Source organism: Penicillium verrucosum (assembly GCF_028828655.1).
Source record: "Penicillium verrucosum strain IBT 35672 chromosome Unknown utg000001l_segment0_segment0, whole genome shotgun sequence".
Classification (NCBI taxonomy): domain Eukaryota; kingdom Fungi; phylum Ascomycota; class Eurotiomycetes; order Eurotiales; family Aspergillaceae; genus Penicillium; species Penicillium verrucosum.
In genome coordinates, this window is record NW_026643210.1 from 781,610 (window position 1) to 809,132 (window position 27,523).

Sequence of the window (27,523 nt, forward strand, 5' to 3'; positions counted from 1 at the left end):
TAAGACCGCATATTTATACAAGTTACTTTTTGAATGAAATGCACTCTTTTCTTTGAGAGAACTTAAATGCAGCTAGAACTCCGTAATTGTTCAGCCGAAAGTACAATAAGCCGTTTAAGAAGCCCTAGCCAGCCAGAACATCATTGCCTATTGAGATCTTCACATAATTCTCAGGGTTTAGGAGAGAATGTTAATACTTTGTCACAAATATAAAATGTTCCTGAAACGTCATTTTTCAACTTGATTTCCAATGAAATCGAATTCTATATACCGACTGACGTGATGTTGGCCAAACCAGTAAATGTAAAACAAGAGAATAGCAAAGCAAATATGAGTGAAAGCCTTTGGATTTCCCCATTTATGATTGCCTTGATCTTCGCATTCACCTCCATGCTTATCATTGTCTTGACTTATTGCCTGTATTATTTGCTGAGCGGAGCCAAGCAAAACAATGCACTCTATAGAATTTGACCTTGGATTCCAAAGCGATATTGAATGAGACATACTAATTCAGTCATTAACATTAGAAAATAAGGCATCTGACCGCCCACTGTCCTCCTTCCCAGAGCACGGAAGAATATCTGACATCAGGATGAGTCGTTCACCAGGTAGACATCTCTGGCGGCTACTTTCAACTAGAACGTCTCTATTCTCTATACCTGACACGAATATGACCCGGTCTCAACATGCAATCTGCGGACGAGCTGAATCAACCAAAATTTGCCTTAACCCTACCTGAAGAGAAAACCCAATATGAGATCGAGATCGAACAGAGTGGAGATGTTGATGCTCTTCAACGGTATCGGTGGAATGTGGTCAATCAAATGGAGTATTGCTGCGTTCATCGAGCGCTTGAGCTACTCCGGGTAGAACAAGACCTTCGAAGTACTGTCCAGGAAGAGCAAAGCCTCATCGAGAAGCCCGCGACCACGCGTAACTGGCCAATCTACAATAATACGCAGGCTAAGCTTCAGGCGCTTGATAAGAGATATTGGTTGCTAGAACGACAGTGGTGGAAAGTCCGAAACTCATTCGTGGAGGGACCGCTAATACGAGCCTTTGACCTATGGCGATCACATCCTCTCTGGTATATGCACCGAGTTTTAGTCGAGGATTGCGAGAGAAGGGGAGGGTGCTGTAGCCGTAGCTGTGGATGTTGTGTTAATCGTAAGATTAATAAGACACGACAGCTTGGAGCTGGACATTGTATGGTGGCATGTGGATGCTGTCACCGAGCCCGGGGGTTTGAGCTTACTGAAAAAGAAAAGATGGGATTGCTTACGGATTTCCATATCGTGGGCGACTATAGTTTATACCGCCAAAGGATCAATCGAGTTTCAATATGGGGGTTATCTCTTGATAATCATGTCAGTCCTTTTGATATGATTATAATGCCCCCAGGATGCGAGAAGGTTATCTCAAAAGCGCAGATGAGAAAAGGCAAGGCTGAACAAGTCGATGAAGCATCTGCTCTTATTGACGAAGAGGAGAAGGAAGAAGCTGCGTCAGGCTGTGCAATGTAACTCTTGCTTTCATCTTAAAAACCCCTTATCGAAACTAGCAGTCGTTCCTGAAGTTTAACCATTACCTGGGCTACCCCTTCCTATTTAGGAACATTCGTGCCTGCCATTGTAGTTCACATCTCACGTGTACCTTACTACCTTCCTACCTATCGTCGCGTAGATTTTTGATTCTATAAACATCCAAATTCCAACATCAAATTCCCACATTTGCAATCGTAAGTCCATCCAGCACTCACTCCAGCACTCACTCCAACACTCACTCCAACACTCACTCTAGCACTCTCACCACTCTCTCCGGCACTCTCACCACTCTCTCCGGCACTCACTCCAACACTCATTCCAGCACTCACTCCAGCACTCACTCCAGCACTCACTCCAGCACTCACTCTAGCACTCACTCTAGCACTCACTCTAGCACTCACTCTAGCACTCACTCCAACACTCACTCCAGCACTCACTCTAGCACTCTCACCACTCTCTCCGGCACTCACTCCAACACTCACCCCAACACTCACTCCAATACTCACTCCAATACTCACTCCAACACTCACTCCAACACTCACTCCAACACTCACTCCAACACTCACTCCAGCACTCACTCCAGCACTCACCCTAGCACTCTCACCACTCTCTCCGGCACTCACTCCAACACTCACCCCAACACTCACTCCAATACTCACTCCAACACTCACTCTAGCACTCTCACCACTCTCTCCGGCACTCTCACCACTCTCTCCGGCACTCACTCCAACACTCATTCCAGCACTCACTCCAGCACTCACTCTAGCACTCACTCTAGCACTCACTCCAGCACTCACTCTAGCACTCACTCTAGCACTCACTCTAGCACTCACTCCAGCACTCACTCTAGCACTCACTCTAGCACTCTCACCACTCTCTCCGGCACTCACTCCAACACTCACCCCAACACTCACTCCAATACTCACCCCAACACTCACTCCAATACTCACCCCAACACTCACTCCAATACTCACTCCAACACTCACTCCAACACTCACTCCAACACTCACTCCAACACTCACTCCAACACTCACTCCAACACTCACTCTAGCACTCTCACCACTCTCTCCGGCACTCTCACCACTCTCTCCAGCACTCACTCCAACACTCATTCCAGCACTCACTCCAGCACTCACTCCAGCACTCACTCCAGCACTCACTCTAGCACTCACTCTAGCACTCACTCCAGCACTCACTCCAGCACTCACTCCAGCACTCACTCCAGCACTCACTCCAGCACTCACTCCAGCACTCACTCCAGCACTCACCCCAACACTCACTCCAATACTCACCCCAACACTCACCCCAATACTCACCCCAACACTCACTCCAATACTCACTCCAACACTCACTCCAACACTCACTCCAACACTCACTCCAACACTCACTCCAACACTCACTCTAGCACTCTCACCACTCTCTCCGGCACTCTCACCACTCTCTCCAGCACTCACTCCAACACTCATTCCAGCACTCACTCCAGCACTCACTCCAGCACTCACTCCAGCACTCACTCTAGCACTCACTCTAGCACTCACTCCAGCACTCACTCCAGCACTCACTCCAGCACTCACTCCAGCACTCACTCCAGCACAAGAGTATGGTAGGAGTGCTAGTAAGAGAGTGAGGTAGGAAGTGCTGGAGGAAGAGCTGGAGAGAGTTCTAGAGGGAGTGTAAGGTGGGAGTGCTCGATGGAGTGCTCGAGGGAGTACTGGACGGAGTGCGAGGTGGGAGTGCTAGTAGGAGTGCTAGAGTGCTGGAGGGAGTGCGAGGTAACACTCCCACCTCACACTCCCACCGGCACTCCGTATCCTTCTACTAACGTGGCATGTCTTATCTAAGATGTCTAATGCATACGCTGCGCCGGTTGGCGGCTGTCCCCCGATCACCGATGAAATTCCCCATCCGGGGTCTGCTGAGAGCCTGTTGTCTGCCCTGGGCCCGTCTGGAGTCCTCTGGTGTGTCTGGGGCTCTTCCTTTTCTTTCTGGCCGTGGTGGTGGCCTTGCGCCTGGACTACTTTGCCAAGCGCATGATCGACCGGTATGCCTCATATTTACGCTAAACCCTACAAAGCGGGATACTTATAGAAATTACAGTCGCTTCCCTCCGCCACCGGAGTTGCCGGTGCGGCTTCGGCCGTTAATGACTGCCGACGACCATGCTCGGATCCTTGAGCGGTACAACAGTACCAGACACGAGCAATAAAGGGTAAGTCCACTGTGTGTTCTTGTGTACTAAATTCCAGATCTACTATTTACCGAGAGTATACATACCTACATATTATTACGACGAGTTTCCTTATGTTTGTGCCATTTCTCTTTTGTTGATGCAATGGGCTTGTCTGAAAGTGCTAACAAAGCTTGCTACAGATTGGAACGAAATTTTTATTTTTATAATATTATGCGGGCTATGAAACGAATACAACTCCCATTTTTACTCCAAGCTGGGTCTAAACTCCTTCGTAGCACGTAATGGATATGGATTACCGCAATATTGTATACATGGATGTAGACGTCCACGTCAAAACCTGCGGTGCAAGGTATACTAATTGAAGAGTTGAGAAAGCGAAGAACTTAAGACTAGACTATGAGACCTAACAGATCAACCAGGGCAATAAGAAAAGGACCCTTATACTCAGTAGTCCCCCGTAGACATTCCACCTACAGTCGGAACATGCTGTCCATGGAATCCAAATCCAATGGCCCCATCGACATTTGCCCGGCCAAGCTCCGACAAGCTACGAGCATCGAGGCAGAGCAAATAGCTCTTCCCAAGCATTCCGTCGAGAACCACGCTGAGAAGTACACCATCATCTTCACTAGTACCATCGGGGTTAGCCACGAAAATGGGCTCACCGGGTGATTGGCCGTGACATGCCCAGAGCCGAACTTGCTGAGTATCACAATCAAGTTTCATGATACCATCTGTCAGAGTTGACTCTCCACGGAAGGTCACGGCATAAACATATCGGTGTTTCTGGGTGAGTATTTTCGGATTCAAAGTCGGCAGCTCAGGCGACAACGATTTGCAAACAGACCACTCGACTGTCGCTTTCTTGGGATCAGTGCACGATGTGGAAGTCACCGCAGGCAGACGGAACCGGGTAAAAGATGTGCGGAAAGAATTATCTCTCTTCTTTTGAAAGGCCTTGGCTGTATCCAACGAAGAGATCAAGTTCTCGTAATAGAGGGATTGCACAAATTCAGAGCTATCGGCTCTCACAATATCTGCAACAATATCCATCTCCGCGGGATTCTCCTCTGAGGGTTCGAGCCATGCGTTGACCGTGTGGAAGCAAAAGAATGCAGGGCTTTCGTATGTCGCGATCAATCCCTTCCCGTGCTTACGGTCAATGACATACCACACTGCCGGCTGGCTTGGGTCTGTTGGCAAGATGGCCTCTATGAATGAGGAGTCCAGTAGCTGTGGGTTTATGTGCGCGTTCCACACACATAGGACAACATGGTCCTCGGTGATGAGGAGGGAGTGCAGATAAGCTGGTGTTGCCGGGAAGTTTGCTAGGATTGAGGTCTCCCCCGTTGAAGCCGAGACCCTGAAAACACGATAGGTAGAGGTTGGTCCCAGGGTGAGATTATAATTGAATATGTCTCCCGTGATAGGATCAGATCGAGCATGAGATGCAGAGAGTTGGCCCGAAAGTTCGGGGTGCAGATTGGTCTGTGTGGCTAGGCCAATGGGCTCTAGGGTTTCCGGATCAAGCTTCTGGAAGGCATTATAGTCGGTCTTCGCATAGAGAGTTCGAATTCCCGTAGAATCACTCCAGTGTGAGGTCGACTCTTCAGGCTTGGGATTGAGGCCTGGCATGTTAATCGAAAGAGTGACGGATATGTTTTTACTCGATGGAGTGGGTTGCGGGACATATTCAGTCTGCACTTTGCCCAAGACGCTCTTGCAGGGATCACGTTTCTGTCCGAAACTGACCATATCCAGTGATCCTGTCTTTCTTGCCTCTTCGATCAGGTCGTCAGTTGAGAAGCGAGAGTTGTAGAAAACTCGAGGTGAAGTATTGGAATCATCCGAAACAAGGATCTGGAAACGATGGGTTTGACCGAATCCATCGAACCAGTGGGAGAGCTGAAGTGTTTCTCCGTTCTCAGCTTCAATTTGCCTCTTTCCTGGGCCTGTACGGTACAAGACTCCAGCAGCATAGGCAGGAATCTGTCCGGTCACGGAGAGCTCGACGGGCTTACGCTGTTCGTATTCAGGGTCGAACTATGTAGGGATTAGTAGATATATATAAACCGAGGTGTCCATCACTTCACTTACACCTTTGTCATTGGGCCAGCCGTTATAATAATCTTCATTCATACCATTCTCCATGGCTGATGAGTCTTGGCCAATAGAAGGCATATTTCCAAGTTTGTGATAGATCTGTTCAGGTGGTTGATATTGTTGCCTAATGTTTCAGGCCAGTGGCTTTCCCACGACTTCTCTTTCTTCTCTTGTAGAGTAGACAATTTGGTTTACTGAAGAGACTGACAGGTCGACTCTTCAAAATTGACCCTTTATATCTAATTTTTAACCCTTTGACTGTTTTGACCCCTTTTACAATAATATTGTAGGCCTAATTTTTGTGTTCGTCATTGGCGGGGGAATCGCGACGGGCTGAATTCCACAACCGACCTCTCCTTTCCCCTCGCCAATCGCCAACGTCGAATTACCGAGTCTCGCTCATCATCGTCACATCGAGTCACGCCAAGTCTACAACTGACTTCGGATCTCGGATTGCACATTCAATTTTGGTTTCATCCGGGACGTCGTGGCGGGATACACCCACACGAAGGCTGTTTATAGCTTGTCCTCCGAACGCAAATCACCACACCATCCGAGATTATCCTGTTCACCTTTTCGGGATCCTTTATTAGACCGACGCCAATTCCCCCCATGAAGCAACAAGTACGGAAACCCGAGACCAAATCAGGGTCAAAGGTGTGGAAATGTAAACAATGCACCTCCAATTTCCAGCGATTAGATCATATGAAACGACATGCCCTTACTCGTATGTTTCCGATGATATTCGGTGGGATATAGAGTACAGTAATGACTTCCCACAGATCACACGGTAAAGAGCCACGTCTGTTCATTTTGCGGCTCTACATTCAGCCGAGGGTGTGTCATCTTCCATCACTTCCGAAGAAAGCGATGTCACCCCGTCATGTGTGCTGACGAAAGTACTCAGAGATGTGCTACGGAGACATTGGAAATCGTGCAAGGCCCGTGTAGACAGTGGCCATGAGATCCCCGAGCCGGAGCGCGGTGGGAAACAAAAACGTGCTTGTGATAGTTGCGCTGGCCTCAGGAAAGCTTGTAATGGCGAAATGCCGTGTGCGGAATGCACACAAAGAGAAAGACTCTGCACTTACCAACGTCTTCTCGACGACGAGATTCCTTTGCCATCCACATCGCAGGCTTCACTAGAGATCCCGGACATCGAAGGTTCAGGTGCAAATGATTATGCTCATAAGGTTTCTGAGTCAAGTTGGGAACTTGGCCCTGCAACACTTTATCCACCTCATGGAAAAATTAATGCCCGACGCCAGAGACTTCTTTTTAGTTGATTGGAAAGGCCAACAATCAACTGAGTCCAACCAGGATACGGGATCACGTATCTATTCACTGCTTGGTTGCGAGGCAAATGGCTTAGGTACTTGGAGACAATGTGTTTTTGACGGTATGACACATTATGAATGCAACAGGTCAGCTTAGATTCCTCCGACAATATTCTTTAGGTCAGCGCCATCGGAACTTAAAGAATTGAATCATTCCATGCTCTCTCGCCTTTCGCGGGCTATTCAGGGCGAAAGGTAGAAGAGAGACATGTTATACAAGATGAGCCGATGCTGTATTGTAATAGAAGATGGGTGCTAGGTAGCGCCATCTGAGTTAGGGAACTCGCTCGCGGTGATACATCAAACTCATTTAAAGTGTTTATTTGGTACACAAGTGGAGATATATTTATACATATATCACTGCTAGATATGATCGGGACATACCTGCAATCCAGGTTCCCCTTACACTAGCACCACGAGACGTGTTCTTCACCGTGGCAAGAAAATCGAATCAACGCTATCGTAAACATTTTCGATAAAATTCTCGTAACTCAACCAAGCCGTGTCATCGGAGCCACTTTGCAAGGTCGGGTCACTCAAATCCATCGCATCCCACACATTAGGCCAGGGCACCGGCGCAAAGGAAGTCGGCACTTCTGCGACGTGCGAGTCTCGCGGTGCACCAACAGCCTGTCCCAAATCAAGCGAAAAGTCCGTAAGATTCTGTTGATTCTGTTGATTCTGTTGATTTTCAGGTTGTTTCGAGAAAGGTCCGGTGGCAATGCTGTCGAAAGCGTATTGGCAAACCGGTTGGTAAGAAGCATCAACATCAGCACCGAGAAGCTCATTTCGTCGCGTTTTCGCCTGTGTCATGAGCCTCTCCAGAGGTTTCCAGAGCATCCCCTGCTCAGAATCTGCAATTATGAGCCGTGAGCGCTGGTAGACGTCGTCAACGACGGTCCAGTATTTTGACATCACCGCGGGGTTTTTGCAGACGCAGAGTTCGGCAAGGGCTACAGCCAATGCGTGCCACGGAACCCACATCGAGGCGTACCACCGCCAAGGCCTGGCACCTGGGTAGTTGTATGCCTCCTGTGACCACAGCAGGTTATCAGCAGCGATTTTAAGGAGGGCATTCTCTTGGATTTTCGGGGGATAAAGTTAAAGCTTCGTTGCAGAGGTCGGAGAGAGGCTAGTTGCAGCCAGCTGCCCATAACACCCGCTGTCTTCTGCGCGTACCACTGGAAGTCTGACAGGTCGGGCCTGCAGCCCCTCAGAAGATCTGATGTCTTTTGTTGGAAATCGTGGACGACTTGCTGCCGCAAACTCAAAATAGTCACGGCTGGCTCGGTGAGGTCTGAAAATGCAAGGGTTCGGGCTACGGATGCTGACGCTGCAATGACCAAGGTATGGGTCATGTCGGTAAATGTGCCATCTATGTGTTCGGGAATTGGACCTGGCATGTCGAACCATAAGTCCTCGTCGTTGATATTTGACGGCGGGTTGTAATCCAGCCATGCGGATTGCATCATGGGCTCGGATGCCCTGTCTAGGGAGGCTGCTACATCGAGAAGGCCAATTCCTAGCCAAGCTCGTTTGCGCATCTCGTGTTCAAAAGGGCGCACCGTGAATGGTGGATGTGGGATGTGGAGAGATAATGCCTGGCCTACTCGGAGTGCCATGCTCAACATGGTCCACACCCTTCGGCTTTGGTCTTGAGACCTCGCGGCGAGCTAGAAGCGGTTAGCCTACATTCTGGTAACATGTAGAGGCGCGAAAGACGAGAAGCTCGTAGTAGTACTCACCAGAGAGATAATATAAGCCTGGAGGACAGTGAGATCGTTTGTAGTGACAAAGTCCGCCCTCGCGAGCGCCGATTCGGTTTCTCTTTGAAATTCTGCGAGTACGATCTTTTTGCTCGTGTTGAAAATCGATTGGCATTCCCCTTCCTCAAGAGTACACACAGCGCAAAGATAGATAGCCGAAGCAAGGGTGGCTGGCGCTTGGTGATCCTGCTCATAGTCAAGATAAGGCTTCTCATCTTTGATGAATGCTTGTAGTGACGGTCGATGTAAAATTTTGAAGAGAGGATCAACGTTGCGGAAGAAAATGTCACATAACCTGTGCCGGATTTGCGGTTGGAGATTTAATCGGCTGTTGGCCTGGGGTGAATTTGATGAGCTTTCAGGGCTTTCCGAGCTCACAAGCGATGTGCCAAACCCAGATGCTGAATCTTTGACAGCGTGGTCCTCATTTTCTAGACGACCTTCCAGGACACTGCGCAATTCTTGGGTCTAGCGATTGTAATATAAGTTAAATCATGTCTACGAATCATGAATTCAACAAGCTCACCTGCTGCATAATATCCTCCCAAAATGGACCCCCAACATAGGCAGTGGAAGGGCGAGGAAGATGTGGCTGACCTGTAGCGGGTAAGTTATCATTCTGATCCTGCCGGATATTAGGACCGGCGTTGCTGGTATCTGCTGCCGACTGCTGCTGCGTGTATGGATATGCGGGCACAGTGAGAGCCGAGGCAACCTGTAATTCCTCTTCCCGCTCATTGGCGACTTTTTTCAAGAGTTTCTCGAGTCTCGCTACCCGCTCAGATAGTTCTTTGTCTGAGCCTACGATCCGCTCAGGTTTTCGCGTGCGACCGCGCGGGAGACGCGCACGTTCCACGGGAACACAGACAAGTCCAAGTCGCTGGCAGCTTGTACAAGGACTTGACTTGTCGCATTTCACTTTGCGCTGGCGACACGCCTCGCAGGTGAGGCGGACCCGTGGTGCGGAGGACCTTGAGTGGGTTGTCCCGGCTTGGCCCACGGGATCGGCCATTATTGTGGTGGGGACTCGAATTGGTCTGGATATAAAGCAAACGTGACTTGAGATGGATTGTATAGTTTGTGTAGTCACTGCAGTGTACACCTTGTTGAAGATCCACGGCTTTCTTGGCTTTTTGCATGGGAGGTCCTGAACAACCCCCCGCGAAGCTCTCCACATTAGATGTTTCTGGCCAATCAGAAGTCAAGTTGGTACATTTCATCTCTGCGGATGATCTGGGCAAGTTGAATGCATATAAAAAGAAAAGAAAAGAAGAAGAAGCATAGGTATGTAGATATTGGTTTCAGATAATAAAATTCATCTATTATTCAGTCCATAACTCGAGAGTACAGATGGGAAGCAATAAGAGTGTTCGATCGAGACCAGTGCGGCAACAACACAGTCGAGGACCCATAACCCAAAGATCTTTACTCAAAAGAACCATCAGTGGTGTGTGCCCAAAGCTCGGGGAGTGCCACTTAAGTGACGATAGTAATGGGTCTACTCCATAATGAGCACGGCATCAGGGGGTGAAGATCTGTGCGCTGCGGCAGAAGGTCAAAGCAAGAATATATATCCACATGGTATGGTTTATTGAAGTGAACACTCTAACGTCCACGGGTGTTCTTCGGGTGTCCCTTTTAGACGTTTGGCTATTAATGTTTTAGGTACTTCGTTAGAAAGGTTTCTGAGGTACAATACAGGTCGACAATACATACGTCCAGACCACTGATAATAATCAGGGATGGGTTGCATAACTAGGTACAACATATAACTGTGTAACTAGTTATGTTGTAGTCAACTAACTATGTATATCGGAAACCATTCAAATTCCCCGACACCGTGCACCGGCATTTCTCGGAAGTGTTGGGGACAAGTGGATAAGATCAGCATTCAACCTTTAGATTGTTTGATTTCACCAGTTAAAGCCTTCAAGATTGATAGTTGTGATTGAGACTGTAAATATTGAAATATTTCGATACTAATCCAATAAATATCCCCGAACTCCCCGAAATTGGAGTTTCTCGGGCTTCTAGGATGGTGCAGATAGAAAATTGGGCTGCAGAGATGAGTGAAGATCCCAGGAACAATAGGGTTAATTACGGGCCCCCACCTCCCCTCGAAGCGAGGAAACCTGATTCTTTATAGGATCTTATTTGAGGTTATTTGACACTATTAATTTAGTTACAACATCCAGTGGGAAAAAAAAAAGAGTAATTATTCCCACATTGTGGAGGTGTACGGATCCAATCGCAGTGCTATCGTGGTTCTAAGCAGGGGGAACAGCTTCCTATTATGTATATAGGCCGTGATGTCTGACCACGCGAGATGCCATGGGTCAAACAGCTGGATTAACCAATCAGAGAGTGTTTTGTTTATGAGAACAAAGTTTATGCCATGCAGAGACCATGTGCTCCTTTACCTTGCATATCTACCTAGGTATCTACTACTTTGTACATCCATGGATATAGTCATATATTAGGGCATATATTATTATATTACTGACATATCCAATATATCCAATGGATGAATGAGTACCGAGTACACTGTACAATGGACCTGCCAACTAATCTCTTCTAGTAATCTACGATTATACGATCCAAGACCACTGATCATCTTCGCCAGACAAGAACGGGGCCCGCTAACAACCAGGCTACTGGGACGAATATGAACACTCATCGAAATTAAATAGTTTACGGAGTACCATTATTGCCCCATCTCTGGCTCGGTGGCTGAATAGTGATCTTTGATCTTGACACCCGGTGGAGAAGATCTCGTGTTCCTCTCTCGCCTTTTTACTTATTTTGTTCTGCACACAATAATACTTCAACCTCTCATCCCTCTTTTGTACATATGTATTGAGAAGCGGGCCATTCCCCCGTAATCACGAGAGACTTCCTCTCGAGCATTGACAAAGTGGCGTTCATATCTACGTTATAAGTCAACAGAGGAACTTTGCGATCTCTCTTTCAGCGCATTGAATGCTCTCCTATTCACAATCACTCTGTGCACCAAACTTGGCTTTCACTCATTTATATACAGCCTTTATGACACAATGACTACTCTATCGACATCCCGCGGCCACCAGGCCCTTGCTGTCAGCATTGTGTTTACGACTATAGCGACATTTATCACTGCCATCCGTATATTTACGCGAGCATTCCTCGTAAAGCAGATGGGAGCAGACGACTATGTCATCCTAGTCTCTCTAGCCTTCTCGTGGATATTCTTCGGCCTGTTGGTAGGCGAAGTCTACCACGGTATGGGCGAGCACTATATCGCTATCCCGGCGCCAATCTACAAGGCTCAGATGATCGTACGCTTCATTCCACCAGAACAACCCTCCCAACGCAGTGCAGTTCCACTGACATGATTCTCTTACAGTACTTCTGGGCTTCAGTCCCTATATATCAAACAAGCCTCATCAGCACAAAGATGTCAATCCTTCTACAATACAAACGAGTCTTCTCCACGCCACGTATGCGTCTAGCATGTTGGCTCATGATCGGTGTTCTAGCTCTCTACGGAACCTGGACCGTCATCAGCGCCTGGGCTAACTGTGTTCCTCTGGCCAAATTCTGGGATCCAACGGTCGCCGGCTTCTGCTTGGATAAGAAAGCCTTGTGGTTCTCAAACTCGGCTATCCACATTATTACCGACATCGTCATTCTCGTATACCCAATGCCAGTTCTGAAATCGCTACAATTGCCCAAGAAGCAAAAGTTCGCTCTCATGGCAGTTTTCGCCCTAGGTGGATTGTAAGTCAAGCTATCCATATACCGACAGTCATCTACAATGCTAATCATCCCCCCCAGCGTCTTGATTACAAGTATACTCCGCCTCAAATCACTCCTCGTCATCTCCAACTCAGACGACCCAACCTGTAAGTTATTAAGAACACCCAACAAACCACCTTCCCTTACATCTGATCCAAATCTAACAAACCACCCTAGACGACAACGTCGGTGCAGCAACCTGGTCCGCCGTCGAATGCAACGTAGCAATCATCTGCGCCTGTCTCCCCGGAACACGCGCCTTCCTCTCCAGACTCTTACCGCACATTTTCTCCACCGGAAGCAACGGCTACCGCAGCAGGACGACACGACCTTCGCGAAGCGGCCGCAATCCACATACAGGCAACAGCAACAGCAACACGCAAGTCCTGGCCTCTGTCGTCGGAGGACGTGATCACAACCCGGGCTACGACCACGATTTAGAAGACCTGTCACCGTCTGGATCCTTCAATAGCTACACCAAGGAACCTGCGAAGGAGATCTTTGCGGGTATCAAGGTCACGACAAATGTTACGCAGGAGAGGACGTCGCATTCCAAAATTGCTGTTAATGACGACACGGGAAGTACGAATGAATTGGTGAAGAAGCATAGCTTTTGATCTATAATGACTTGGATTGGTTTGCGGGTTCGTTCTTTATACATATTTTCTTTTCTCTTCTTTTTTTTTTTTGGATGTGGCCTTCTCTCTTGTCTTATATACCTATGCTTTTATGTGACGGTCTTTTGCATACGTTCTCATTGTGATTTTATGCGATGATATACCCAATTACAACAAGCTAGACTTTCAATGTCTATACTATCGAATATACAAGGAGCCTTTACCTGAACCATCGAGGTAAGAAAACTGGCTAGTTACTGGTTCATTGTCACGGATTAAAATGGTCTAAGCCGTGTATTAAATACCCCAAAGCAAATTTGCATCAATGTGTCTGTCTGGCTCCTAGAAAGGAAATGGCTGGGATTACAACAATTTCATTAAACTAGCATCTTTTCTAACCTCGAGGCTACCTACAAATTCTTCAAACATGAGCTCTAGGTTATTATGAATACATTGTAAGACAAGTGTACAGATGTCGAAGAGAATAAAACGAGCTGATCATTCAGTATGCATGAGACCCGCCCATCGTACATTCGGAAGCCGCCCACATTTCAGAGACTAAGGGGTCGTGACAAAGTAAGATGCATGAAGGACAAAATAGAAAATAATTCTAGGCAAGGATCTCGAAAACGATGAACACCGGTATGTGCAATGTGCAATATGAAATTATGCTTGCAGATACGCAGATGTTATCATGCAAATCCTGGAAACTCAGGATAGGCGTGGAATCTGGATCTTTTGCAAAGAAGAGATACTCTACTCCCAAACGTTGGAGAAGAGGTCGTCAGACCCGCCAAATCCACCAGACTTGTTATTCGTGCTGGTGGAGGTGGGGTTGGAGACCGGGGCAGCACTGGCCCAGCCGCCGAAGTCCTCGTCCGCTGCCACAGTCGGTGCGGGCTTAGAAGCAGCACTGGGCGCGCCCCAGCCGTGGCCTACGTCATTCGGGGTCAAGGTATCCGGGACCTTCATCATGGATGCAGGCGAGAGTGCAGCAGAACCAGGTAGTGGGGCAGGATCAGGTGTGCTCCATGCGTTCCCGCCCCATGGATCAAGGCTTCCAGCCATCATGTTGGCTGCTGCTGCATTCGCAGCGCTGGGGGCTGGCGCTTTAGGAGCAGCAGGCTGGATCGGGGGAGCAGAAATATTAAACGCGGATTTAATTTCTTGCTGAGGGGAGGTTGCAGTAGACTTTGGGGGCGAGACTGTTGAGGTATTTGCAGGCGGCGAAGAAAACCCGAACAAGTCATTTGACAGGGACGATGATGGAGGGTTAGGCTTAGCAGTCGGGGAAGTAAATCCACCGAATCCGAAATCTTGCCCGGTAGAGGAGACGGAAGTTGTTCGTGACTGGGACTTCGGGGCTGACAAGGTCGGGGAGGTTAAGCCATCAAAGAAGTTGCCGCCCGCAGAGCCCGAGGGCGATGTGACCTTCGGGGCAGCAGGGGTTGACTTGGCGCCGCCGAAAGATGAAAGACTAGAGAATGCTGATGGCTTCTCAGCCGGTTTGGCGGGTGGAGGAGAAGTAGTGGTTGGGAAGCTCAGTCCACTGAAGGCGTCTGTCAGTCCCCCCATGTGAGACGAGGCGGAGGGGGCAGGAGGCGAGGCCATATCACCGAAGGAGTTGCCCCGTTGGTGCTGCACGGGTGGTGCCGGCTGCGGCTTCGAGTACAATGACAAAATTGACTGTTTGAGGTCCGGCCGAGACATTCCGGCTGGCGCTGCTGGTGTGGATGCTGTGCTAGGCGGGCGACTGGCGGTAGAAGGCTGGGTGCTACCGAAGAAGTCGAGCCCCAGCAGTGAATCATTGGGTTTGTGATTCTTGACCGGTGCGGGCTGTGCTTGTCTAGGTGGCGCACGCGGAGTAGGTCCGGTTGTACTAGGGCGATTCGGAGGGGAGATATCGTCGCCGAACAGATCAATCGAGGCTTGTTGACGGTGTACCGGGGGCTGACTGGTAGTGGCGACTCTTTGTGAAGCAGAACGTTCAATCTTTGCTTTCTCCTGCACAACCGCAAGAGGCTAGCAAGTCAGTGATTGCTGCTAACTGGCAATTATCCGATCACTTACCACATCGTCATCGCCGTCATCTAGGCTCGAGGGGTCCGGCATCTCACCGTCCATTACCCATCGCTTGCTCTCGTACTTTGTCCGGATGAAGTTCTCGATTTTTCTGCTCGCATTCATTGTCAGAGACCACCACCAAATGAGTGCCATTCGAATGCACTTACGCATCGGAAGGAACGTGGCCGGGTGCCAGTTTCGCTTCCCAGTATCTGCATCCTATTAGCCTATGCGCAACATGGTCGGTCAATTGCTGCGACGAACTTATTGGCTCTTCCATTGCCCCATCTTACAACACTTTGAAGTTGTTCATCGGTCCACGCATCGAGATCCACGGACTTGACTCGGCTGATATGCGTGCCCATACCCCGGTGAATGCCGGAGCACCGAATGCAGACAAAGACACCTAGGTTCCAGGAAGCCCATCGCGGGTCTGTTCAGAAGATAATTCAGTTTATGAGCGCCAAGAAATAGCCCGGAGATGAAGCCAGCGTGGGCGCAACTCCAGGAGGGGATCGGGGGCCACTCACGCTTGTTCCGTTTACAGTCGGCACATATCTTGTTGTGCTCGAGTTTCAGCAGAGCCTTGATAGTCTGCGAGTTTTGGGCAGCTTGCCCTGGAGTAGGACGTCGAGACATAGTAGCAGCAACTCAAGTATCGATGGTTTAAAGGGATAGGGAGACAATGGGAGCGACCTAATTATTCTTAGGTGGCGGTCGGCAAACGGTTGCGGCCTAAGGCTGCAGTGTGTATACGGATGGGGGAAAATGCCAGTCACGCAGTTTGATGTAAAGTAGCATGGGGTCATTGTCCAATAACAGTAGATCTTTGAAGGATTTTTATATTTTGTACATTTCCTTTGGCTTTCACTGCAGAATTCCTTGCAAGTTAAGATCTATAAATGTGGTTGGTCCACTCCAACAACGCCTCTCCCCGTATCATGCATGTCGGCCTTTCTGCAGCCTTAGTCCCCTCCCCGCAAAAACAAATGATGATTGAATGTCATGAAAATTCCTCAAGCTTTCGCCTTAGGATCTTTAGTAGCACTAGCATCTTCCGTAAAGCGCAGACTGACACTATTCACACAATGACGCTCATCTGTGGGGGTCTGATACCCCTCACCCTCAAACACATGGCCGAGGTGACCCCCACAGTTGGTGCATACGATCTCTGTCCGCTTCATACCAAATGTGTTATCAACGTTTCTAGTGACAGCACCAGGGATGGAATCAAAGTATGCAGGCCAGCCACAGCCAGATTTGAACTTGTGATCGGCAGTGTAAAGCGGCGCATCGCAACCAGCGCAATTGTAGATGCCTTTGGACGGGTAGTGGGAATCGTATTCACCGGTACCAGCGCGCTCAGTACCCTTTTCACGGAGAATGCGGAATTGTTCTATAGCCATCCTTGTAAGCAAATATCAATTATATATCGTCTAGGAGGTGAAAAACCTCCATGGTATACAAACCAGGGTTCAAAACAGCTCTCCATTCATCTTCGCTTCTCTGATTGGGGGTGCCATGGCGTCGGTTGTCTGTTCAGGGGTGCGGTTGGAACTGAAGAAGGCACCGAAAAAAGGAATTGCCGGCGCAGCTCTAAGAGCCTTCGTGCTTGCCTTCGAATGGGGAGGCTTGCGCGTTGAGGACAAAAGTCGGGAGGAGCAAAAGGTCGGACTAAGTCGGATAGGAATTGTTTGGTGTCTGAGGGGCGAAATAAGATTTCGAGATAATTGGGATCGCATAGAGACAGAGATTGATAGGAAAATGAGAAAACAACCTTGGAATAAGAGTGACTAACTAGCAACTGAAGCAAGAAGCAAGGATGAAAGTGGGGTGAGGCTAATCCCAGATGGGCACCTGGATTCGGGTTTACGTCATCATGCGGGGAGACTGATACTGTCACGTGCAATGAACAGAGATTAAGTGTTGGAGTCCCTTTGGCGGTGTTGATCCTTGCTGCTGACAATTGTGGATGATCGTACTGATTCCGGGAGCAAAAAGCCAGCTTTAACAATCACCTCTTGCGATTTGCCGAGAATCGATAAAAGAAGAGCACCGCACTTCGAAGTTCTGAAAAACAATGGCCTTGCTCGACTTGGTCTGTTGGCCTTCCAAGGCAAAGCACGGACCCGGTCCATCCAATCGTAGGGGTAAATGGTTCGGTTGTTGTCCATAATAGGGATGCAGTTTGAGATCGAGCCGTCAGATCCCATAGGTATTCCGTACCTATGACTGTTGCGTCCCGAACAGCATTTGGATCTATGGTGCCCTGGAGGGTGTTCATCCGGACTGCGAAGCAGAGTAGGATGCCCATTCCGACACGACTGGATAGCCAGGTGGGCTGACAAGTGTAGGCAGGTTATTATCTATGATTAGGCTAAGGTCATGCCTATAGCCAGCGCGGTATGGAAGGGCGGGATTAGGATTATCAAAGGTGTAGGGGATTGTGCCGATCTAAATAAATAAGTTAGTGTCCTTCGTAGTGAGTAAAGGAAAAAGGTAAGGGGCTTACCCGCTTCTTCTCAGTTGTTAACCAAACTTCTTTGCCAATCGGAGAGTTAGTCTAGGAATTCCGCGTCACTCTAAGTGTATAAGTATCGGACAGAGGCCGTTGACGGACGAATCGTCGAAGGGCGCTTTTAGTCCACAAGATCTAGTCGTAGAACATCGAGACCACACGAGATGGCCGAGGGTTTCTTACAAAGCCAAGGTCACAGTCGTTATAGGCTCTTTGCCGTCGGGCACCCGGAGTCTCAGACCCAAGCAGCTAGACTCTCGGAGGCTTCGGAGTCTTCCATACCAGATATAACAGTTTCGGCACTAACATTCACTCTCGGTACATCATAGGTAGTCCGTAAACTGCCAACGTCCCTAATCCAGTCTGTTTCGTAGATATCTCGGATTTCCGAAAGCGATCTATACAGCATGACCAGGAAGCCCGCCACAAGTACTCGAGCGCCTATAGCGGTTGGGAGAAGCTCGCGAAGGCCGTCGAGCTGTTTAGGAGACAGAAGCTTTCGGGGGTTGATACCTTTTTTAAAGAGGTATTCCTCCTTCAGAGGATACCGTTTAGCTAACGCTCGTCTTGTACTGTTAGTCCCTCGTGACGTTATTGGCTCGACCGAGAGCTCCGCTAAGCCGCGGGAGGTGGGTCTTATCCTCCCTCTAAACTATTACGGGCCGTGGCTTGACCAAAAAAGGCTTAGTACTTTCTGTCAAGAGTTGTCGAGGAATGCCCTGTAAAACAGTCTACCCTATAAAGATTCACCCACCCCTAAACTAGCGGCCAAGAGATCTACCAAATTCTCTTCAGATTCAATTCAGATTTACTTCAGATTCGATTTAGATTCACTTCAGATCCAATTCAGATCCAATTCAGATTCAATTCAGTGACAGTATGTGTCGCTACAGACATGCGACTGAACTCGACGGACTAGCCTCACAAGCTGACCCACATCGTTTCGGCGCTCGGCCGGGGAGAATTGCATCACTGGGCGCTCATTGCGAGCCGGTGGTAGCGCATACGGGTTTAGGTTCAGCCAACTAATATGCACTCCCCAATAGTCTGCAAATAGCTGTCGTGTCGCGGCGGAGAGATCCAGACAATCGGGGTCCGGAAGGGCGTTGCCTGGGATATTGTTTTCTGATACCCAGTATATGCCGTGATTATAGGTCGAACCGCGGCCTTGCCACTCATACCGACTCCAGTCATCGCAGACCTTAAAGTGCGGACGGACGACATCTTGGAAGGCCTTAAGTCGTAGAAGAAACCATTGCGCGACGATATGGGGATTGTCGCGAAGGTTTTCTATAGCGATCCGATTTCGCTATATGGTATCACTAGCCTTCTAGTCTATATAACGCGGTAGATACTGATGTAGTGAATACTACAGTGTGTTGGGAAAAAGCAGGAGAAGAATTCTTGATTGATAAAACTAATCATGCAGGGGTTTATATACCCTGTAGAAACTATCTGAACATTGCTCAATTGTAGCAAACAACAAATAGCAAACAAATCTCAAAAGGCTCAGTCTGCAGCAAACAATCATGCATGCATGCATGGGAGTTCAACAGATACCGTATTAGATCATCCTAGTGGAGGTCCGTAGCGGAAAACGTCACAAAGAGATAGGCGGAGCCTAAGGTCTTTACCATAGCCTCTAGTTCATTACGTTGCCGGGTCCAGAAAGGGCGTGTACCGGGAATCACATTGGCTAGACGGGATGCACTATTGACTAGAGTAAGACTCTCAGCATCATCATTGAAGAACAGGTCCTGGAGTTCCTCCACTGTGATATCTGGCCGATCCGCCTGACGGCGCGCACGTAAAACCCGGCACTCTTTCTTGCTTGCTGGCGCATTATGGTATTGAACGCGACGAACCGGAACCGTGGATGCCGCGCAAATCGGCCAGACTCGTGCTTTATCAGATGTCGGATATAGTCACGATATCCAATGCCATTTTTTTGGGTTTGAAAAGTATTCGTTCATTCAAACCAACCCCAAACTCCGGCAATGCAAGGGTATCTCAACAGTAAATCTGACATATGAAAAAATGAAAAAAATGAAAAAAAGTTAAAAGAAACCCAAAAGAAAGAACAAGGCAGAGAAAATTCAACGGCGGGTTACGCCGGTCACCAACATGGAGCCCCGATTCAGCTCCACACGCCACCCCTCCTTCTGTAGCATATTCCACACGGCGGGTCCAATATGTGATTTGCGGTCTTGGGAGTGGTGACCAACACCGCAAACAATATTGAACCCGCCGTGGGAGCTCTGTCCTCCGCCACGAACGTACTTCTGGTCTCCCAGCCCGTCCCACCACGCCTGGACCCTCTCGCGAGCAATCCTGACGGCATTGGCGACCGTCACGCCATGCAAATCCAGGTCATATTGGGACGACTGGCGGGTCACCAGTCGATCCGACGCTGTCGCCAAATGGCGCATTGCAAGCTGGCGTTGCTCGTTTCCGACTTCCCGGTAGTAGGCGGAGGCGCCGCTGTAGAGAGGGTTTGAGCGGGCGCGGCGGGCGGACTGGGATGCTTGGGCGAGGGCAGCTGAGCGGGCTGCGAAGTGAGAGTTGGCAGCAGCGGCGGCTTGGCTGAAATCCATGAAATCAGAGGCACTCTCTGTCTGCTGAGCCGGGGGTATGTTCTCTTCGTCGTCGAGGGCGACCGGGGATGACACGAAACTGATTATATCTGAAACTGAAGTGAGATCAGGGCGACGGGCCAAGATCTCAGCAAGCTCCTCTGCCGCTGAGATCTCACTGTTTGCAATTCGAATCAGCCCAGTCAGAGTGATCGGATTGATGCCGGGGTACTTGTCACCCAGCTCCCCCACCTGAGTGACGAGTACAGGGTCGTCCTCAATCTCTTGGATGTCCTTGGGTGCATGAGCCTGCGCCAAGACTCTGATTGTTCCACAGAGTGACATCGAATTCTCATGGTAAGTCGACGCGATTTTCTCCCTCTGTAAAGCGCAGGCCCGCGAGGAAAGAAATTCAATATCCTTCTTTCCTGACTCCCATTTATTGGTGGCAGTGTTATTCATGGCCTGGGAGGCCAGGTCGACTCGACGTTGCTTCTGCTTTTTATTCTTTCGGGTCTTCTTGCCGCCGTTCTCATTCTCCTTGGCCTGGAAGCCATCGATCGACTTGGGAATGGAGGACTGACTGTCTTGAGCAACCTCCTCGGGGGTGTGTTGAGGAATTTCTCTGGCGATTTGTGTCTCTTCGATGAAAGCAAGGTTGAGCAAGACATCCATTGAACGACTGAGATTGTCGTGACAATCTTCGAGGATGCGCTCAGCTTCCAGGCGAGTAATAGTCGGGAACATGCTAATCAAGTTCTGTGCCTTATCAGCAGTTGTCATACCCAGAAAGGTGTATCCAAGCTTCGAGCCTTTGAGCCTTTCAGCGTCATAAGTGGCGCTGTTGGGGTCGTCATTACTGTCTTCAGGATGTTCAAGCGATGGCCAGCTAGTAGGACCTGAGGATGCGCCGTCAGGCCATTCGCCAATCGCAGCGCCTGAGACATCAGAGTTTCGGAGGTTGGTTGTACCTGTGGGGTCAAATGGCAAGTCTTCTTGCTCAACAGCAGATGCGTTCAACACGTCCAGGGTCTCGCGCAACTGTTCGACCTGAGTGGGGATCGCCAGGTCAAAGTCTGAGACGATCGCAACAAATAACGCAGGATCAATTGGTGGACAGTAGGTGCTTTCGAGCTCCTGTATGAATAAACAGACATCAGAAAAGAACATGACAGGTAAGCAGTACCGCAAAAAGCTATGCTTAAACTGTGTGTGTGTGTGAATCAGTGGGACACAACATACCTTGAAGAGCTCATTGTCATAATCCCCCATGGCTGTGGTCATGGATTTAGATGCAGTGGTATTGGAGGTATCTGTATCATTCCCTGTAAAGGTCTGCAAGGTTGGACAAGGTTAGACAAGTGCAAGGGACGATCGCGAGAGATGAGGGTGAAAAGTGGCTTTTTTTTCGCGAGATCTTGATAGCTCCGCGATAAGATACGGATAGAGATCAATGCGGGTAAGGATGGGGGAACCAATCACAGAGCTGCGCATTAGTCACGTGAGTGGGGGAGCCAAGGCAGGAAGTGGCACGTGTAATTGGATCACATGCTCAGGGGATGATTCTTAAATGGTGTGTCTAGCCTCATCCCAAATCTGATCAGATAGTAGGATTCGACTGAGGTTGCTTTTTGTATGACATACCGGTATATGGACTTGTTCTATCCAATTCCCCTGAATATACACTTACACTGTATCCCTACATCCCTACATATATCTCTTAAGGCTTGTGATTATGTATGAGTTGTATTAAGAGTACACTCTCTATTAGCTTCTCGGAATGCCTTGATTGATGTGACTATTTGTTCATTCCTGGAACTACTATAAGTAAGTCCAACTAACGTGTTTCCTTCTCTAGAGCCATATTGCGGCCCTAGACTCCTAGGTAAGTAGGAAACCTAGAACAAATCCCATTACTAGCATTTCTAATGTGAATCTGATTTTCTTGTCAACCCTATTATTTCAGCCGAGATAACTTGATTCTAATAGAGCCTGTCAGTGAAGAAACATCAACATAATCACCCGATTTGATAAATTGATATTCCCTACGAAAATGTGGCGAGTAATATGTAGAAAAAAGCTATTGAACCAGTCGGCTAAGAGTCCAAAAGATGAGGAGTTGACACAAGACATCAACGAGTCCGTGATTCATTCTTTGATTCATTCGTGTGGGAATGTTAAAAAAAAAAAAAAAAAAAAAACAATGAAATACAGACAAGGTATAGGATCGCGGTGTACCAAGTACGGGGAGAAGAGGAAAAGGAACCCCCCCAAGACGCTATGCGAAGAGATAAATCAGGGCTTTTGCCCAAACACAACACCCCGGCCCACGCGTTGGGCCGAATATACCGCACTCTATAGTGCTAGATGATACTAAGCCAAAAAAAAAAAAAAGAAAGAAAGAAACGCAGGAATCAAACAAACAGAAAACCCCAGCCTGCCAAAGCTGCATTTCCCCTTCCCTGGTGCTAGATGCCAATGAGTGCGTAATAATACGAGGCCCCTTTGAGAATTGGTACACGGGGAATTATGAAGAAACATTTGAAAGGATATGGGTAATGCATGAAAATGGGAGAACGCGGCTTGATACATGTTCTAGGAACGTCCTGAACCGACAAAAAGCATGGGTATTTCCGTGCGCTGCTAAAAACGAGAAAGCAGAAGTGTGGGAAGAGAAATAGAAATGAAACGAGTGAGGATGCCAGCCCCAGATTCACCACATATCATCGTCATCGTCGTCATCGAGTTGAACGTCGTCGCCAAAGGACGAGTGTCCGTGCTGCTGGTGGCCTGGGCCGTAAGCCTGGCCATTTTCATAGCCCTGCTTTTCGCTCCTCGAATGGCTACCGTAGCGATCATGCGAATCGTCATCATAGTCATACATGGAAGATTCGTCATAGGCACTTTCTCCGTAGTGTTGTTGCTCCTGGGACTGTGCGAGTCTGTTAGTAGTCTTGTTCGCCCTAGGATAAGAAGAATCTTCGCTTACCTGCTGGTATCGCTGATATTGCTGATACTCATCCGGCTGATCCCGTGATTTCGATGATCTCTGGGATGATCCAGACGAAGCAACTGACAACTGCGGGTGCATCTGTTGCACCTTGGCTAGGTATGAGTACATGAAGTTACTCAGCAATACTTGAGAGTACAGTGCTCGCCGGGGATTCGCAAGCTTGATATGCGCCATCCGGTAAATAGCTCGCTCCTCCAAAATCGAGAAGCGTGACCACGGGTAATCGACATCGGCGCGAAGTATTCGTATTGGGGGTTCAGGAGAAAGGTTTCGTGACGAATGCTTTCGGTGGTGGCCTTCACTACTGTGCTTCTTCCGTCCACCACCGAAAATAGAAGAGAAAATGCCATCCTTTTCTTTCTTCGGGTCTCCAGATGCCCTCCTCACGCCGTCTTTGCGTCGTTCTTCCTCGAGTTTCGGATCAGGACGGTCCAAAACGAGGCTTTCGCGTACCCGCGGAGTGCTCTCGATAGATGATTGCAAAACGTCTAGGCGTGTATTGTCATGAGTTTTATCGACGGTCTTTGATTTGGTCTTTTTTGAGTCGTTGTCCTTGTCCTTCTTCTTGTCTTTTTCTTCGCTGCCCAGCAACCAATGCCAACTAGACTTGCGGCTACCATCAGAGTCCTTCTTGTCTTTTGATTTCTTGCTGTCGGGTTTCCGTTCTTCAGGTTTGCGTTCTTCTGGAATAGTAGGAATGAATGAAAGACTGTCGGTGCGGGTACTGTTCCCAGGTATCATCTGAGGGTTATTGGCAAAGTCATTGAGCGAAGGTGCGGGTTCGAGGGCAGGTTGGCGAGGATTCTTGGGACGTTTCGGTGCCGGCTCGTGCGAAGACGTGGGTTTCGGTGACGGTTTAGATGCCGCGGCACGATCCGGTGACCGCCTACTTGGTGAAGGCGGACTTGGTATGCGGCTCGATTCAGTGGCGGGAGGTGTTTCAATTATTGCAGGGATCTTCTGCTCGCCTTGGGCTATGTTCGCGGTCGTTCGGCCATTCGAGCTGATACGAGAATGCCATTTCCGTTCATTGGTCGTATCTCCTGAATCGACATCCGGTCGCCCACCAGAGGTGGACAAGACTTCCTGCTCGACCTCAGGCTGATCGACAATTGAATCGAATGTCGAGCTTGCGGGTGAACTTGGGGCATAAGCCGAGCCATGCGATGAGGCAGAGGGGGCTCGAGCCGCTCGCGTCGGTTTGGGGGAAGGTTCAATGGAGACACCGGCGAGTCCCGAGGTTGTGGGATCTTGGGGTAGAACAACCGCAGGTCCTGTATCACTCCCTGCAGATTCAGATGCCCCCCCGCCCAACTCGTTTAGAGTAGGGCAACTTTTCGCCTTTTTTCAAACTTCCAGCCTTCTTATATTGTGTCCGGGTTGACCGGCGTAGGCTGTTTCCCGGAGGTGCAGGTGGTAGGATCGGCATGTCCTCGTTTTCTGCGAGATCAATCTTCTGCATGCCGCGCATGAGTGATTCTTTGTTCAGCGGGTTCGAATCATCCACCAAGGTTTCCAACTGTTGCAAGTTGGGGCTTAACATGGCATCCCGTCTACTCGATTGAGAGCGTTGACGTTCCAAGCGATCCGCCCCATCTGTATAACCCGACGAATTGTCGATTTGTCTCGACAACATAGAGCGTTTGCGATTGAGCCCACCTCCCGACCCTTGGAGTTCGGAACCTGAAGTCGAATAGTCGCCGGACCTGCGCTTGATATGGTCGGCCTTGGTATCGAGAAACGACTTGAATTCTTTCGGAGCCAGTTCGGGGTGCAGTCGCGCAGGAACCCAGAATAACCGGGAGGCGTCATCTTCGTCGGCCGAGGGCGAGGGGGGTTGTGCGAAGCCTGGGAGGTCAGGATCACCGGCGGCGGCCACATCCATCGACATGCGCCGAATCGCAGCGAGATTGGTCAGTTCCTGAGCAACGGCTGCAGGGTTCGATTCGTAGTCGATATCGTTCAGAGGAAAAGAGGACGTTGCAGTGTCCGAAGGCAATCGAGCACCATCGGCATTGCTCGGATCACTTTCCACCTCAAAGGACCGATGTGTAACAAGCGGCGGACGTTGGTTTCCATTTGTTTGTATCGTTTGCGCATCTGACGAGGATTGATGTAGTGGCGAGGACGGAGATAGAGAGGACTCCGATCTATCGGCGGCGTGCGGGATGGTTGTTATTGACTCGCCCAGGGGCGTAGTTATATAACTCAGGCGTCTCGGATCATTACGATCGTAATCATCGTTGTACATGTGTCCGATAGCTTCCGTCACATGGTGGCTTGGATCACTGATCGATAGATGGGCGGCGTGACCTCTCCGCGTCGCATGCCCGCCTGCCTCGTGGGCACTTGTGGAAGCCTGAACGCGTACGAAATATGATTAGAATCAACAATGCGACAGTTTGAAGTCGAGGTCCTATTCTCAAATTCCATGGGAAGGGGTCCAATTCCATAAGAATGCGGTGGTGCCTGAGGGGTTCGAGGCTGAGGGGAGGGGTTCTCGTCAAAAAAAAAAAAAAAAAAGGCACGCCCACATGAACCAAAGAACAGGAACCGGGGAAAACGACACACCTGCATGGGAAGCCAGTTGTACAGGAACCAGAAGACGTCAAAGACGGAGCCCAAATGGAAGCTTAAGAGGAGGGGACAGTGTCAACCACGTTAGATAGCGAGGAGGAACGGGTCATCGAAGCGGGGAAAGAGGAATGGAGACAAAGAGTCGGTAGCAGTGTGCTAGACATTCGGATACTACCGAGTCCAAATGAGCGTCATAAGGGTGGAAGTTTTGGGAGAAGAAAGGAAGAGAAGAGAAGAATGGAGTTTAGCGGGCGGAGAACAGATGAGGGAGGTGAGAGTTACCATAACCTCCGCAGCACCTGACTTATCTTGAACTCATTCCAAATGAGAGATTCCATTGTGTATTGAAGGGATTTTTGATTTTTCTACAATATCTACATATCTAGTTTTTTTTTTTTTTCTTCTTCTTTTCTTAAATTTAGGGTCTTCTAGGTCTTCTAGGTCTTTTAGGCCTTTTAAATCTTTAATTAGTTGAGACCACACTGTTTGGCTCCACTTAACATTTAAAAATGGGGGATGATGGACGATCGGTTGATCGACATATATACACACGTTCTCTCTTTTTCTTTTCCTTTTCCCTTTTTTCACTCCACTACGTACTTTTCGATTCAAGTGATACATTCTTTTGGTTTGAATTCTAACATCGGACTCCAAATAAGTACGTACTACCTACCTTTCAGAACTGAACTTGCAATATATTTCTTCGATTTGTCACACCACATCCATGTACCTCGAGGGCTGAAAAGATCGCCTCAGTACATTCGTTTTTGACAAAGGCTGAAAGAGTTGGATTGAAATAGGAAAGGTTGAAAGGACACATAACAAATGTAACTTTACCATTGCAAAAGCCACTTGGCATCCTTCTACTAAATGGATGGAGTAGATGGGGTCGGACCTGAGATTCTATACGCCGTGTGACTTTATCCAACCTTCCCCGGGGACCGAAGACAATAGCTGGATATGCCATGCAAGTGTTCGCACAAGTCAATAGCACGAGAAGGTCCAGCCCGGAATGTAAAGGATTTCAACCAGTGAGAGACCAGAGTACATGGGATTATTATATTCAATGGTTGGAACCATATCAACTCACAAGTGTAGATGAACCCGACAGGTGTATTCAACTTAAGAGACTGAGAAGTGACTTATGAGACTTGGATGGAATAAACTGGAGAAACTCTGGAGAAGCCCTAGGAAATCACAATCAGATGGGAAATACTCTGCATAAAACCAAAAAGACCCAAGATGTAGTATCCCCGAGTTCCGCCCCGAACGAAGAAGAAAAGCATGAGAACGAAAAACTCCACGCTGAAGAATGTAAGTGGCACCAAATTTAACGTGAATCAAAGAATGAAAAAAAAAGTTGTTGACGAATCCGTACACGCCAGGATATATGTAAGGCAAAGAGTTGGGGGGACGTATGTTCATCAAGTCCCGGAGAAATGTGCA

The 27,523-nt window shown here is 48.8% G+C and overlaps 9 protein-coding genes across 9 annotated transcripts; 2 read left to right on the plus strand and 7 right to left on the minus strand.

Annotated features, from left to right (window-relative positions):
- Window positions 1-1,382: 1,382 nt before the first annotated feature.
- N7516_000294 (uncharacterized protein) lies at window positions 1,383-3,151 on the plus strand (the record flags this gene model as incomplete). Its single annotated transcript, XM_057213016.1, has 2 exons — window positions 1,383-1,519; window positions 1,744-3,151. 2 exons carry the CDS (start codon window positions 1,383-1,385, stop codon window positions 3,149-3,151), a joined length of 1,545 nt encoding a protein of 514 aa, XP_057074899.1.
- Window positions 3,152-4,179: 1,028 nt separating this feature from the next.
- Window positions 4,180-5,916, minus strand: N7516_000295 (carotenoid oxygenase family protein; the record flags this gene model as incomplete). Its single annotated transcript, XM_057213017.1, has 2 exons — window positions 4,180-5,778; window positions 5,833-5,916. The coding sequence occupies 2 exons, from the start codon at window positions 5,914-5,916 to the stop codon at window positions 4,180-4,182; spliced, it is 1,683 nt and encodes a 560-aa protein (XP_057074900.1).
- A 1,688-nt stretch (window positions 5,917-7,604) lies between these two features.
- On the minus strand, window positions 7,605-9,953 carry N7516_000296 (Zn(II)2Cys6 transcription factor; the record flags this gene model as incomplete). The annotated part of the gene is made up of 4 exons (XM_057213018.1): window positions 7,605-8,254; window positions 8,335-8,848; window positions 8,921-9,409; window positions 9,468-9,953. The coding sequence occupies 4 exons, from the start codon at window positions 9,951-9,953 to the stop codon at window positions 7,605-7,607; spliced, it is 2,139 nt and encodes a 712-aa protein (XP_057074901.1).
- Window positions 9,954-11,994: 2,041 nt separating this feature from the next.
- Window positions 11,995-13,718, plus strand: N7516_000297 (putative integral membrane protein; the record flags this gene model as incomplete). The annotated part of the gene is made up of 5 exons (XM_057213019.1): window positions 11,995-12,255; window positions 12,324-12,697; window positions 12,755-12,822; window positions 12,893-13,311; window positions 13,623-13,718. The coding sequence occupies 5 exons, from the start codon at window positions 11,995-11,997 to the stop codon at window positions 13,716-13,718; spliced, it is 1,218 nt and encodes a 405-aa protein (XP_057074902.1).
- Window positions 13,719-14,088: 370 nt separating this feature from the next.
- On the minus strand, window positions 14,089-16,035 carry N7516_000298 (uncharacterized protein; the record flags this gene model as incomplete). Its single annotated transcript, XM_057213020.1, has 5 exons — window positions 14,089-15,354; window positions 15,403-15,505; window positions 15,564-15,608; window positions 15,661-15,829; window positions 15,927-16,035. The coding sequence occupies 5 exons, from the start codon at window positions 16,033-16,035 to the stop codon at window positions 14,089-14,091; spliced, it is 1,692 nt and encodes a 563-aa protein (XP_057074903.1).
- A 377-nt stretch (window positions 16,036-16,412) lies between these two features.
- Window positions 16,413-16,802, minus strand: N7516_000299 (peptide-methionine (R)-S-oxide reductase; the record flags this gene model as incomplete). Its single annotated transcript, XM_057213021.1, has 1 exon — window positions 16,413-16,802. One exon carries the CDS (start codon window positions 16,800-16,802, stop codon window positions 16,413-16,415), a length of 390 nt encoding a protein of 129 aa, XP_057074904.1.
- An 874-nt stretch (window positions 16,803-17,676) lies between these two features.
- N7516_000300 (uncharacterized protein) lies at window positions 17,677-19,138 on the minus strand (the record flags this gene model as incomplete). The annotated part of the gene is made up of 3 exons (XM_057213022.1): window positions 17,677-17,850; window positions 18,852-19,024; window positions 19,096-19,138. The coding sequence occupies 3 exons, from the start codon at window positions 19,136-19,138 to the stop codon at window positions 17,677-17,679; spliced, it is 390 nt and encodes a 129-aa protein (XP_057074905.1).
- An 872-nt stretch (window positions 19,139-20,010) lies between these two features.
- N7516_000301 (uncharacterized protein) lies at window positions 20,011-21,771 on the minus strand (the record flags this gene model as incomplete). The annotated part of the gene is made up of 2 exons (XM_057213023.1): window positions 20,011-21,624; window positions 21,730-21,771. The coding sequence occupies 2 exons, from the start codon at window positions 21,769-21,771 to the stop codon at window positions 20,011-20,013; spliced, it is 1,656 nt and encodes a 551-aa protein (XP_057074906.1).
- Window positions 21,772-23,200: 1,429 nt separating this feature from the next.
- N7516_000302 (putative telomere silencing protein Zds1) lies at window positions 23,201-25,751 on the minus strand (the record flags this gene model as incomplete). Its single annotated transcript, XM_057213024.1, has 3 exons — window positions 23,201-23,419; window positions 23,477-24,786; window positions 24,854-25,751. 3 exons carry the CDS (start codon window positions 25,749-25,751, stop codon window positions 23,201-23,203), a joined length of 2,427 nt encoding a protein of 808 aa, XP_057074907.1.
- Window positions 25,752-27,523: the final 1,772 nt, after the last annotated feature.